Genomic DNA, 12,067 nt, shown 5'->3' on the forward strand with positions numbered 1-12,067 from the left:
TTTCCAGACTCAAAGGGTCAAGTGAATGTCCACTACAACAGTAAAGAAATCCATTCAAATGAAATTCACAATGAAATCTTAGACAAATAAACATACAAAACCCTACAGCCTCCAGAGAGAACTACAGGAGCAGATTTCTCAACAGCAACAATGCAAATGAATAACAATGAAGCAACGTTTTCAAAATTATCTACCATGTCAGGAAATATTCTTTAAAATGTATAAATCAGCCAAATAGCAACTGAAGCTTAGTATTTGGAAAAATGGAGTTAAATATCTGGAGAAACAAGAACCCAGAAGGAACAGGAAGGTTGATTCAGATGTTTGATTTGTTTTGTTTTGACAGTATGGCTTGTTAGCAGTACCTGGCCTTTCAATACAATGTAATCCATCACTAATAAAACGAAAACAAAATTTTATCTTAAGAACCTCATTAAAAATCATGATTTCTTGTTTGCTTGGTACAAGGTATCCACTAACATTTAAAAGTATGTTACAAAGATAAAAAAATTATCTATTTCTTATCCTAAATCTCATCTAACAGTTGATGCTAAATAAAGGAAAGAAAAAATGTTTTCATCAACTAAGTCCAAATAGAAGTACACTAGTCTGTGTCATCCAGAGATTTAAAACAATAAATTCCAAGACTGACGCAGAAATAGTTTTATAGTTTAAACTCTGAGCATCCAGTTTGCGAAGGCTATGGATGACAATGAAAGCCCCAAATCCATTTGTAGGGTCTCCACTTAGAGTGAGCCCCAGGGCTGACTACTGCTCAAGCATGTGAATAGCCTTGCTAAGACCTAAGTACACTGGCAATTGAGCTAATATAGATGTAATCAAGCTAAATTTTATCACTTTTACAATTTGCTCTTCTTTTGACTCATTTTAAAGTCGTTCCAGATTTTAGTATTTCCTGTTGAAAAAAGTATTCCACTGAGGTTCTGCAATATTTTGTTGCAATATACTGTTAGTTTGGGGGGGTGTTGGTGGGTGGGGGTAAGGGTGTGTTTTTCTTGGAGGGGAGGGGTTGGTACATTTTTCTTTATTTGAAATCCAGGACAGGTAAATCTATAGAGGCAGTAAGTGGATTAATAGCTTCTTGGGGTTATGGTGGGAGAAGGTGGGGAAAATGAGGAACTAATAATGAGTATAACTGGTACAGCTAAGAACTGGAAACAGGGAACCCAGGACAGATGAACCCCTCAGGCCCAGTAGTGAGAGTGGTGATACCAGGAGGGAGGAGGAAGCAGGAGTAGAAAGGGGGAACCAATTACAGGGATCTACATATAACCTCCTCCCTGGGGTACAGACAACAGAAAAGTGTGTGAAGGGAGACGGTAGGCAGTATAAGACATGACAAAATAATAATAATTTACAAATTATCATGGGTCATGAGTAGAAAGAAAATGTTTTGAGAATGATGATGGCAACAAATGTACATATGTGCTTGACACAATGGATGGATGTATGGATTGTGACAAGAGTTGTATGAGCCCCCAATAACATGATTTTTAAAATAAATAAATAATGAGTACAAAAAGAAGAAAATGTTCCAAAACTGTGGTGATAAGTGCACAACTCTTTTTAATATGTTTAAACTATTTAATTGTATGATATGAGTTATTTGTCAATAAAAGTATTAAAATTAAGAAAGAAAGTAACACTGTTATCAAGCCAATTCTGATGCACGGTGCCTCTAGGAAACAGAGTAGAACTTACAAAATTTCAATCTAATCTTTTTTTTTTTTGAACCGCAAAATCCATTTTTATTTGGTAGTTTTTATAACCTATGGTGACATAATGTGCATGGCATTTATCTGGTAATCTGGCATATTGGCTCTGGGGAGAAGAAAAAGCTTTTAAACATTATTTTCAGATGTGAATTTAACGCTATAATAACAAATAAAAACTAAGCTACTTTGGAATTATCTTTATCCTTTGTTGGATAGGTTAGAGTTGTGACTTAATCCTTTGACTCAACATTCATTTTTTAAAGAGTCTGTTACTGAGATGGCCAATTACTTTTAAAGCTAAGTATAAAAGACTAGTTATTTTTCAGGAAAAAAATTGATCAAATGTAGATTTGTTACTAGATATTGAATCTTTCAAGTCTTCCTATGTGATTTGATGCAAGATTACTTTAAAACAACAAGCAGTAGTAAAAACGTCAGCAGCTGGAGGGGAGCAGGGAGGGAGGGGGAAAATGAGGACCTAATGTCGGGGGTTTAAATGTTTTGAGAAACGATGTACAAATGCGCTTTACACAATTTATGTGTGTATGGATTGGGATAACAGTTGTATGAGCCCCTAATAAAATGTTAAAAAAATAATAATAATAATAAAAAATAAAAAAGATTAAAAAAAAAACAAAACGTCAGCAGCTGTTCAATTCATTTCCAACTCACTTCATCCACCTCGTGTGTCAGCAGTGCAGCTTCCAAAGCACCATGAAAAAGCTGAGTTTTCCAATGTCGAATGTCAGCAAACCTCTAAACTTTTAGTTAACAGTCACGTCTATTAACTGTTCGGATTACTGAGGAACTGCTAAATTCCTTCCATACGGTGGCTCTCATGTAGGAGAGAATTTAAAATAGAAAAGGACTAAAAGTTTAAACAACGAAGGCTCCAGATCCACAGTGGAGGAATGTGTGTGTGAAGTAAGGCTACATAAGAAATTCTTTTACTCCGTTTAGAGCAGAAAATAACAAGCACAGCACACCTGTTACTTTCTTTCCCTCTTAACGCACTCCTCTTACTTTTAGCTGCAAGTTCACTCACATTTATGCTAATAAGGACAAAGATTTTTACGGAAAAAAACTCTGGTAATGAATTTTGTGTAGAAGCTACTTCTAAAACATTTTTGGTTTTTGCTGAGAACTACAGGAAGGTGAGGACAGCAATATTTTTTTAGCTAACAGTTGTATACAGGAAGCGTCAAAAAATTAATACACAAGTGAAATTAAAAAGATGAAATTTCACAAACTCTGAAAGCCCTAATCAAATGCTCCAAATTACATGGTAAGTATGAGGCTGCTTCAGAAGGTTCATGGAAATACCGAATTATCTTTTTATTTGTTCATGAACTTTTTGAAGCCCTTTTCGGACAAATGAACTGAAAACGACACCAGAATAAAGTTATCAAAAACACTGTTAGAAATAAACGTGCACATTACTACATCAGAACATTCAAAGTAATTCTGCCATTGAATTTTTATACATATTAACCACTGGAGCTTCTCTTGTAATACTTCACCTTTTATAAACTATTTGTTAGCTTTCTCTCAGCAATTGCCGCTAGATTTGCAGGTCCACCCCAGACTTTCTAAAAGATCTCTCTCTTTCTCTAATGCCTCCTCTAAGCATAACTCTTTGACTGAAGAAACAGACAATTTCAATGTTCTAATGACTTCTGGTGGCCCTTTGATAAACTGCTGTAGCCATGCTTGTGCCTCTTCTAGAGACTGAATTGCATCTTTAGACTGTAAAACCTCTTCAACCATTCCTATATTTAAAGCTTTTGGGGGATCCAGTTTGAGGGCCCCAGTTAACACCTTGAGAACTTGTCTACTGCCAATTATTTCAAACAGCCGGGTTGTGCCACCCCAACTTGGTATTATACCCACCTCCTTATGGACAAATCTGATCTCACTTTCTGGAGTCATTAACCTGAAATCGCATGCTGTCGTAAATTCTGCTCCTCCACCCATTGCCCGGCCTTGAACCAGTGCAACACTTATTAAAGGAAGTCTCGTGAATCTTGTTAAGGTATTCTGCATGAACATACATAATGCCACTCCATCCTCTGGAGTTCCCAGTGCTTTCACAGCATTCAGATCAGACCCCGAAGAGAAAGTGTTGTTAGCCCCATGGACAATGACACCTTTTCCTTCTGTCCACTGTTCCAATTCAATTACTTTTTCTAGAAGCTGTAGCATCATAACACCTGAGAATGCATTCATTTTACTTGGATTATTCAGAGTAAGAATGCCAATGCCATTATTGTTCTTCTGAAGGTCAACGGATCCACCAGTAAACTGTGCACGCTTTTTTTAACTTCTTCCTCATGGAAGCCATGAGATGTAATATAAAGTGACAGCCCAGTCTGACACAGCAGTTTTGTCCAGGCAGACAGAGATGATGTCTTCAAAACACTAGCTGCCATTTTTAGCACGAGGCCATCAAAATAGATGAAACCTCCGTCTCCTTCTACATATGTGGACGCAGGTGACTTTTCCAGGATCTAAACACCTGCTCTTCATCCCCATATCCCGGGCAGGAGAGTAACCTAGGTGTGCACTCTGCGGCTCGCTCGCGGCGCTCCCAAAGCTCTAATCTTTATGAGAAGAGACTGCCACATCTTTCTCCTACGGAATGGCTGGTGGATTTGAACTGTTGATCTTTCACTCAGCAGCTGAGCACTTAACCACTGCACTACCAGGGCTCCTTAATGTGTGGAATATTTTTCTCAACACTGGCTATTGTTAAAGTTCAGTCACAGTGGTGAATGTTCACCTAAATAGTTTCTACAAAGTAAGTAAGATGGAAAAATCAGGTAATACTTTTTCTAATCTGAAAAATAAAGAGCTCTGTTGATGTAGTGGACTACACTGAGCTACTAAGTTGTTTCAACCCATCAGTCAATCCAAGGGAGAAAGATGAGGCTGTCTGCACCCACAAAGATTTAAAGTCCTGAAAATCCAAATGGACAATTCTTCTCTGTCCTAAAGACTGCCATGAGTCAAAATCTACCCAATGACAGTGAGTTTAATCTAAGACAGTGGTTCTCAACCTTCCTAATGCGGTGACCCTTTAATACAGTTCCTCATGTTGTGGTGACCCTCCAACCATAAAATTATTTTCGTTGCTACTTAACTGTCATTTTGCTACTGTTAATGAATCGAGCGACCACTGTGAAAGGGTTGTTCGACCCCCAAAGGGGTTGCAACCTACAGGTTGAGAACCGCTGATCTAAGACATAAGCATTTGTTGAGCAGCTATTACCTAAGTCAAATATTTCAGAGGTACATGATGATGATTAGGTTTCTATTTCAATAGAAACTGAACACTATTGTTTGTTTCCTCGGTCTCCCCCAAAACCATCAATACAACAATTAAAAAGTATAAATAAGGAACAAATTAATAAAAACTCTTTTTAAGAGGAGAGAAAATATCTACAGTTAAAAGAACAACTAAAAAACAAACAAACAAACAAACAACTATAGTCTTTTTTTTAAACATAAATTAACCCATTTATTACAGGCCAGAGAGGTTTCAGGTAGTGGAGCTTCTACTGGTCTTTCAATTCCTTCCGTCTTCTGATGGCGGACTTGACTGTGACAGCAGAGGTGGTGTTGTAGGTCCGGGCTCTGCCAGCTCCTGTCTTCATGCAGGAACCGCAGTGCCAGATGCCCAGAGCGCGTCTCTTCATTTTGGTTTTGCCGCAGAAGGAGCAAGTGTACTTGGCGTGTTGGCTGATTTCAATTTTCTTCACCATGTTCCTGAGGGAGGCACCATAACGGGTCCTGTATTTGCCCATGATCCCAACCTTCTTGGTGTGTTTGGCCATCTTGCCGCAAACTAGTCCCAGGCCAGAGAGGAGCACAACTATAGTCTTAAAGTGCAACTATAGTCTCTCCATATTTGAATGGAAGAAGAGTTTTAAAAAACTTAGCATGTAGAAAAATGAGGACCTAATGCCGGGGGTTTAAGTGGAGAGGAAATGTTTTAAGAATGATGAGGGCAATGAATGTACAAATGTGCTTTACACAATTGATGTGTGTATGGATTGTGATAAGAGTTGTATGAGCCCCTAATAAAATGATTTAAAAAAAAAACAACAACAGCATGTATGGAAACAATCACCAAAGGATTAATAAACCACACAAACCTAAGGTTCCACAATCCTGAGACCAGAGGAACTAGATGATTCCCAGCTACCACCACCAACAGTTCTGGAAGGGATTAAGTTGGAAAAGCCTGGGTAGAGTGGAAGAAAAAGGTGGAACAAAATTCAAAATCATTTAAAAACAAAAACAAAAGGCCCCATAGACACTTGGTGGAACCCCCACACTAAGCTGCTCAGTCAGTCACTCTTCCAGTCTGGAATTCACTCACACTCAGGAGTCCATTGTTAGCCAAAGGAGAGACATGCCTACAGGGTGATCAATAACACTCGGGAAGTACATTAGAATAACCAACCCTTCGAGATCAAAAGGAATGGAAACAAAATACAAAAAGGAAGTGGATAAAGTGATGTTACACGTTGGGAGTTGCAATCAATGAATGAAACAAAATGTGTAGGAATTACTGAATGGAAAACTGATCTGCTCTGAAAACCTTTACCCGGTTAACAATAAAAAATTAAAAATCATAAGTGCATCATGCCATGAAGACTGATTGTTAAATCCAATGTTGGAGGGTAAATATTCAAATTGGTCAGAAAGAAAGAAAATGACATTTAAGGAATCAAAGGCAAAGGGATCCAAGTTGGTGGAAAATTAGGGCAAAAGTAGCCATAATTCCAAACATGGTAAGCAGGGTAAGCAGAAGCCACTTTTTCCAACAGGGAAAGAAAAAAAAAAGATCACAGGTTCAGAACACTAGGCCTGAAAGATTATTGTTCTCATTATTGCTCTCAGGAGGCTAATTAAGAGTTTGTATGCCAAACAGGGATTTGGGGTCAACCCAAACACATCCCCAGGATGAAGAAAGAACTATCTGCCAAGTACACCGAGCAATTTGCCTGGAGCAGTTGGAGCTCCAACAGCAAGGGTAAATAATGCCACAGAGCAGTAGAGTGACAATACGCTCCGGGTTGTCCCAGGCAGTCGCAAGTTGCGTGGATTTATGTTCCAAATCATTATTAGTAGCAGGCCCTTTAACTCTCACGACGTACAGTCACCTTTCAAAGTAGGACCCTTTTTATTTGGGCTGGCAGAGGAGAGGAGAAGCCTGCTTGCCCGGTCCCACATATTCCCGACTCACATTCACACAGTTAGTCCTCCCACACGGGGAGTAAAAGCTCAGAGCAGAGGAACCCTATACCAACTGTCTAAATAAATCAAGCCCTACTCCTTCATACACATGAATTAGCAACCAATAAAACCCTGAGTCTTTATTTCTAAAAGAAAAAAATAAGAAGAGGATACCAAGATGAATAAATATATAACAAGGGACTACAGAAAAAAAACAAGTAGTAAAACAACAGAACAGAGAGGGTATAGATAGTTCTTATCCTCTCAGAGTTTTGAGAAACCAGTTTCCAAAAAATTTGCTCCTGAAACACAAGTTGCTACTGAAATCTAAAACAAAGCAACCATTCATAATAGCCAAAGGTGGGTACAATCTAAATGTCCATCAACAAATGAAGAAATAAAATGTGATAACATACACAGAATAAAATACTACTCAGTCATAAAAAGAAACAAAGTCCTAATACACGCTACACACGTGGAAGAACTTTGAAAACATTAAGTCAGTCACCAAAGGGCACATATTGCATGATACCACTTACATAAAGCATCTCAGAGGTAAATGTGTAGAGGCAAGATGGTCAGTGAGCACCAGGGATGGGAGAGAGAGAGTACTTCTTGGGGCGCTGAACTTCTGTTAAAACAAAAGTTTTAACAGAAACTTTTCAGTATCTTTTCATTCTATTTTTCCTCAAACTTCTTTAAGTCCCCTTGTATGGTAACATAGAAATTCCATCGCTTTTTCTATACCTCTAAATATACTTCCTACTTTATAGAGAATTATTATCTATATAATGATATTTAACTATTGTTCCCTGGCTTTTGATTTTCAGACTCAACCTATAAACTAAGTGGCAAAGCATCCTAGAGGCAGGGAGAAAAAGGTAATATACACAGTGACAATATAGATTATGTAACTTAGTGTGGGAAATGGAAGCATAATGAGAGCTAGAGAAACTTAAAGTCCATTAATTTCTCCATTTTACAAATTGCAAGTCAAGACATGGTGCCTAATGTGGATAAATCAAGAATTAAAAATGAATATATATATGTATGCATACATGTGTGTATGTATGTATATGTGTGTATTTATATATATACAGCATTTGAAGACTCAAAGTTTTCAGACTCATGGCAAATGCTGACAGCTGACAAAACAAAGTAGAGATGTAAGTATTTAGAATTTAAAATATTTACAAAGAGAATCACAAAAAAACAGTAATTAGAAATGGTCAAAAGAGTTTATTTCTAATAAATGGAAATCGGGCAAGACAAGCAAAAATTATCTTATACCCATCTGTTATTTGAATTTTTATTTCCATATGAACCAAAAAAGACTAAATGTTTTCAAATTTCAGCAGTATTTTTAAAAGGCTGACTTCATTTTCAGCGTTGCTCATGTAACATATATGTATTTTTATATACAGTGTATAATTATCTAATTTTTAATTGAATTATCTCTGCAAGAAATTAAAAACTCTAAAGTACATATTTTGTTGCTACAAAAGTGTTAAGTGAATCTTGATTTAAACTTTAGTTTTAGTCATCATCAGAGCTGAACAAATACAAATGATATTAGTATCAACCAAACATATATTATTGGAAACTACTGGGAGGCTGTCTTGTCTGAGCTAGATGTTTTCAAAACTTTAGACAATGATATTCGATGTCTGTGTTATTGCTGGGAATTTTTATGGTTGTGATATTAAGAGTTCATTAACTGCACAATTATCTACACTTGACAACTCACAGTACTTGAACCATACCTATCAGGCAACCTCAGCTATGGAAAACAAACTAAGAATGAGAAATGCACAAATAAGCTGTCAAAGACTCAAACGCCAAAAATTTTGTTAAAGCACTAATGTGCACTACAGAATCCCTCACTTGCCTTTATTTTACACAAAGTAATATCAATTTGTGTCTCGTATTTTAAGCCCTAACCAGCTCAGAAAAAGGGAGAAGAAAAATATATGGTAGTCAAGGAGGTTACAAAACAACTACAAAAAGCAGACCAAGAGCATGCTGCCTTAAACAGAGAATGTATCTTCAAAATGATGACTCTGTGTCAAAATAAGACAATACTATACACACTCAAGACCCTTTGCTTAGGAAAATATGAATACATGCAATCTAATTGTCATCAAAAAGTTCTTTTGTTTTGATTAACTTCACGATCAGAGAAACTTCTCTAGTAACAAACTATAGAAATGATCCCTGAAAGTATAGTCTTCTGCTTTAGTTAACTCTTGAAAGAAATCTTTAATGCTCTGAAAACAAATATCCATAACTTACCATTCCTGGAGGGATCAGAATCGCTGAGAAGCTATGACTAGAACAGGTCAAGTTTCTACCCGTACGTAAAAACTAACAACTTCTTTTTCACTTCTTGATAAATTTTTGTAGTCAAAATGTGAATTTATCAGAGGGTTGTTGTCAATCTTCTGTACACAAAGTGTTTTATCTGATACAGATGAATGTCTCACCAAAGACTCCACTAACTGTAGAATCCAGAAGCCTCTGACTAGCTTTGATATTAGTGCATTTCTAAACACAATCTTTCTTACTGCACAAAAACAATCCCTTTTCATAATGAAAACGCATCATTACAGATCAGAGAGAGAAGACTTATATTCTCACTAACACCTAAAGACTATCCAAATTAAAATCAAACTCACCGCCACCAGGTTGATTCCTACTCATAGCAGCAAAGTAGATCAGCCCCTGTGGTTCCCAAGGCTGTAAATCTTGACTGGAACAGTCGGTCCCAGTTTCCTCCCTCTGAAGCACTGGTGGAGTCAACTCGTAACCCCATCTACAACCCACTATGCCACTCCTCCTAAATCACTGTCACCATGAATTCATGTAAGCAAGATACCGATTTCCCCACAAAATTCTTATCACATGTCCCATGCTTTTTAATCTTTAACACAAACATTTTTCTGTGTTAATAAGTTTCCTGTGAGAACAGGTGAATAGCCTAAGGCAAACTATTTATTTGAGCCTCGCTTTCTCGTGTATAAATGTGAAATAACAGCTATTATCTACCCCGTAGGTTTATGTGAGAATTAAATAATTTGGGAAAAATATTTGCCTGGCACACAGTAAGGAGTCAATAAATATTTGCCTTTTTTAAGACTGTCTAATTAATCCAATGCCTGATACCATTTTACCAATCCCCTGCTGTTGAACACTTCTAGTCAGTTCTTCCCTATTTTAATGGTAAAATGAAAATCCATGTATCTGTTTTTCATATATCCTAAATTTCTTTCTTTTCTAGATGTGAAAGCCTGGATCCATGATCTTTTATATATGTAAATGCCTTACATTCACTAGCAAGCCCAGGTCTGCCACACTTTTATCTTTCCATTTGTAAGGTTAAAAGACTGCAAACAGAACATATAAAAATTGTGCTTTTACTACTTAAATTTTGATCATTATTTTTCACTTTACTTGGAAGAGTGAGCAAACTTTCCGTGTGGATTTGCAGTGTTTTTCTCAAGTGCTACTTAATGCCCGCGAGTCGATTCCGACTCACTGTGGTGCGACACTATAGGAGTGAGCTTTGGGTTTCTGAATCCTGACAAATTGACTGAGATAGACAGCCTCACCTTTCTCCCACAGGGTACCTGGTCGATTCGAATTGATGGCCTTGCAGTGAGCAGCTCATTTACTCTACACAAACTAAATCTTATAGAGGGCAATTGTAAATTGTAGATTTGAATAAAGTCAGCATACTGGTTGTTTAAACACAAGGTAAAGATGTATGCTCAATAAAATTAGAAATGTTCCTGAGCATGTCAAAACTCATACTTCACTGTAACAGCATGCAAAGATTAGAAACTCTAAAATTAGAAAAAGGTTTGCGAAACCTCTTGAGACTAAAGAAGACTGGCGAGACTATACAGCAGAAGCTCTAATCTTCGCAAACACAAGGTGCTGGCAGCATCAAACTATGTTCACGGAGCGCTTTCAAGACTGTTTCTGTAAATTAACACGCCCCCTTTCCCCTAGGAGCCGACATTTCTCGGAGCAACAGCGTTCCTAACACACAAATACAACCGGAGCGTGCAGCACGGCACGACGGTAGAAACAAGAGGAGAAATGCGGTGGACAGGGCACCGGGCTGGCCAGGTCTCCGAGAATCTGGCCCTCGCTTGGTAAGCATCGCCGAAGGAATGCCAAGTGACTAACTCGTGACGGCTCGGACGCTGGAGGCCAGCCAGCCACGCCGCCCCGTCGCGCCGGTGCAGAGCCTGCCCCAGAGGGCGCGACCCCTGGGCCTCACCCAGGAGTCCAGGTTTGCAACTCAGCGACCTCCGATCTGCATGGGTCAGGGGTCCGGCTGGACCCTCGCCCCTCCGAACACAACTTTGGGTGCAAGGTGGGCGAGGGGAACTCATGAGATGTCAAAGATTACCAGGGATTTCCCACTCCGCCCGCGTCCACGGGTTGGGATCGGAGGGATCGGGAGCTCCTCCTACTCGAGGAAGATCCGAGGTGCTTTCCCCCGTCCTCAGACTGGGGTGGGACGCCAGCGGGAAACTCTCACGTAGGTCAGATGCCACGAAGGATCCGCCCACACGTACACACCCCACCCCAAGCAACGCGTTCCGGGACGGCGCAGAGGTCAGGAGCAGCGGGGACCCCGGCCTCCAAGCGCTCCCTCTGGGTCCCAGGCTGGGCCAAGTCCTAAGGTTCGAGGTCAAGGGTCACGGTGGAACTTCTCTCCTCCCCCGAGGGGGTCGGGAAATGGGGACGGAGAGCGACAGTCTGCATACCTGAGAAAAAGCCAGCGCCAGCTGCTGCTGCTGCTCCTCGCTGATCTTTTGCTTCAGTTTCTTAAACATGGCGCAGCACGCTGGGTCCTGAGTGTGAATGAAACCTGAGGGGCGGGTGCCCAGGGAGTCACTGGCGCGCCGGCGGCGCCTCCTCTACACCAGGGACTGCGGGGGCCGGGCCTCGGCGCCTCCTCTCTGGGCTCGCAGGCAGCTCCGGACACTTGTCCTGCGGGAGTGTGCGTCGTCGCCGCCGCCGCGTCTCTTTCTTCCAGGTGCCACTGGCTGGCCTCGGCCCCCCATCCAGCGGCGGCG

General features: G+C 39.7%; 2 protein-coding genes and 2 pseudogenes across 7 annotated transcripts in view; all 4 read right to left on the bottom strand.

Moving 5' to 3' along the window:
• Positions 1–12,061, bottom strand: part of GOLGA4 (golgin A4) — a 136,023-nt gene extending 123,962 nt beyond the window's left edge. For all 6 annotated transcript variants that reach the window (XM_045297510.1, XM_045297509.1, XM_045297507.1 and 3 more), the window contains exon 1: positions 11,756–12,061. In XM_045297510.1, coding sequence (XP_045153445.1) covers positions 11,756–11,824 — 69 coding nt within the window. In that variant the 5' untranslated portion in view covers positions 11,825–12,061. The remainder of the gene's footprint in view (positions 1–11,755) is intronic.
• LOC105978748 lies at positions 3,583–4,165 on the bottom strand (annotated as a pseudogene).
• On the bottom strand, positions 5,238–5,632 carry LOC105978768 (60S ribosomal protein L37a-like). The gene has a single exon (XM_013005042.2). It carries the CDS (start codon positions 5,567–5,569, stop codon positions 5,291–5,293), a length of 279 nt encoding a protein of 92 aa, XP_012860496.1. The 5' UTR covers positions 5,570–5,632; the 3' UTR covers positions 5,238–5,290.
• On the bottom strand, positions 9,118–9,207 carry LOC115872189 (annotated as a pseudogene).
• Positions 12,062–12,067: the final 6 nt, after the last annotated feature.

The sequence above is a fragment of the Echinops telfairi genome, unplaced genomic scaffold (genome assembly GCF_000313985.2).
Source record: "Echinops telfairi isolate 266 unplaced genomic scaffold, ASM31398v2 ScPeMD7_7420;HRSCAF=8458, whole genome shotgun sequence".
NCBI classification, from domain to species: domain Eukaryota; kingdom Metazoa; phylum Chordata; class Mammalia; order Afrosoricida; family Tenrecidae; genus Echinops; species Echinops telfairi.

Excerpts from the sequence above, each read along its gene's own strand:
- LOC105978768 (XM_013005042.2), bottom strand. The coding sequence starts at position 5,569 with ATGGCCAAACACACCAAGAAGGTTGGGATCATGGGCAAATACAGGACC.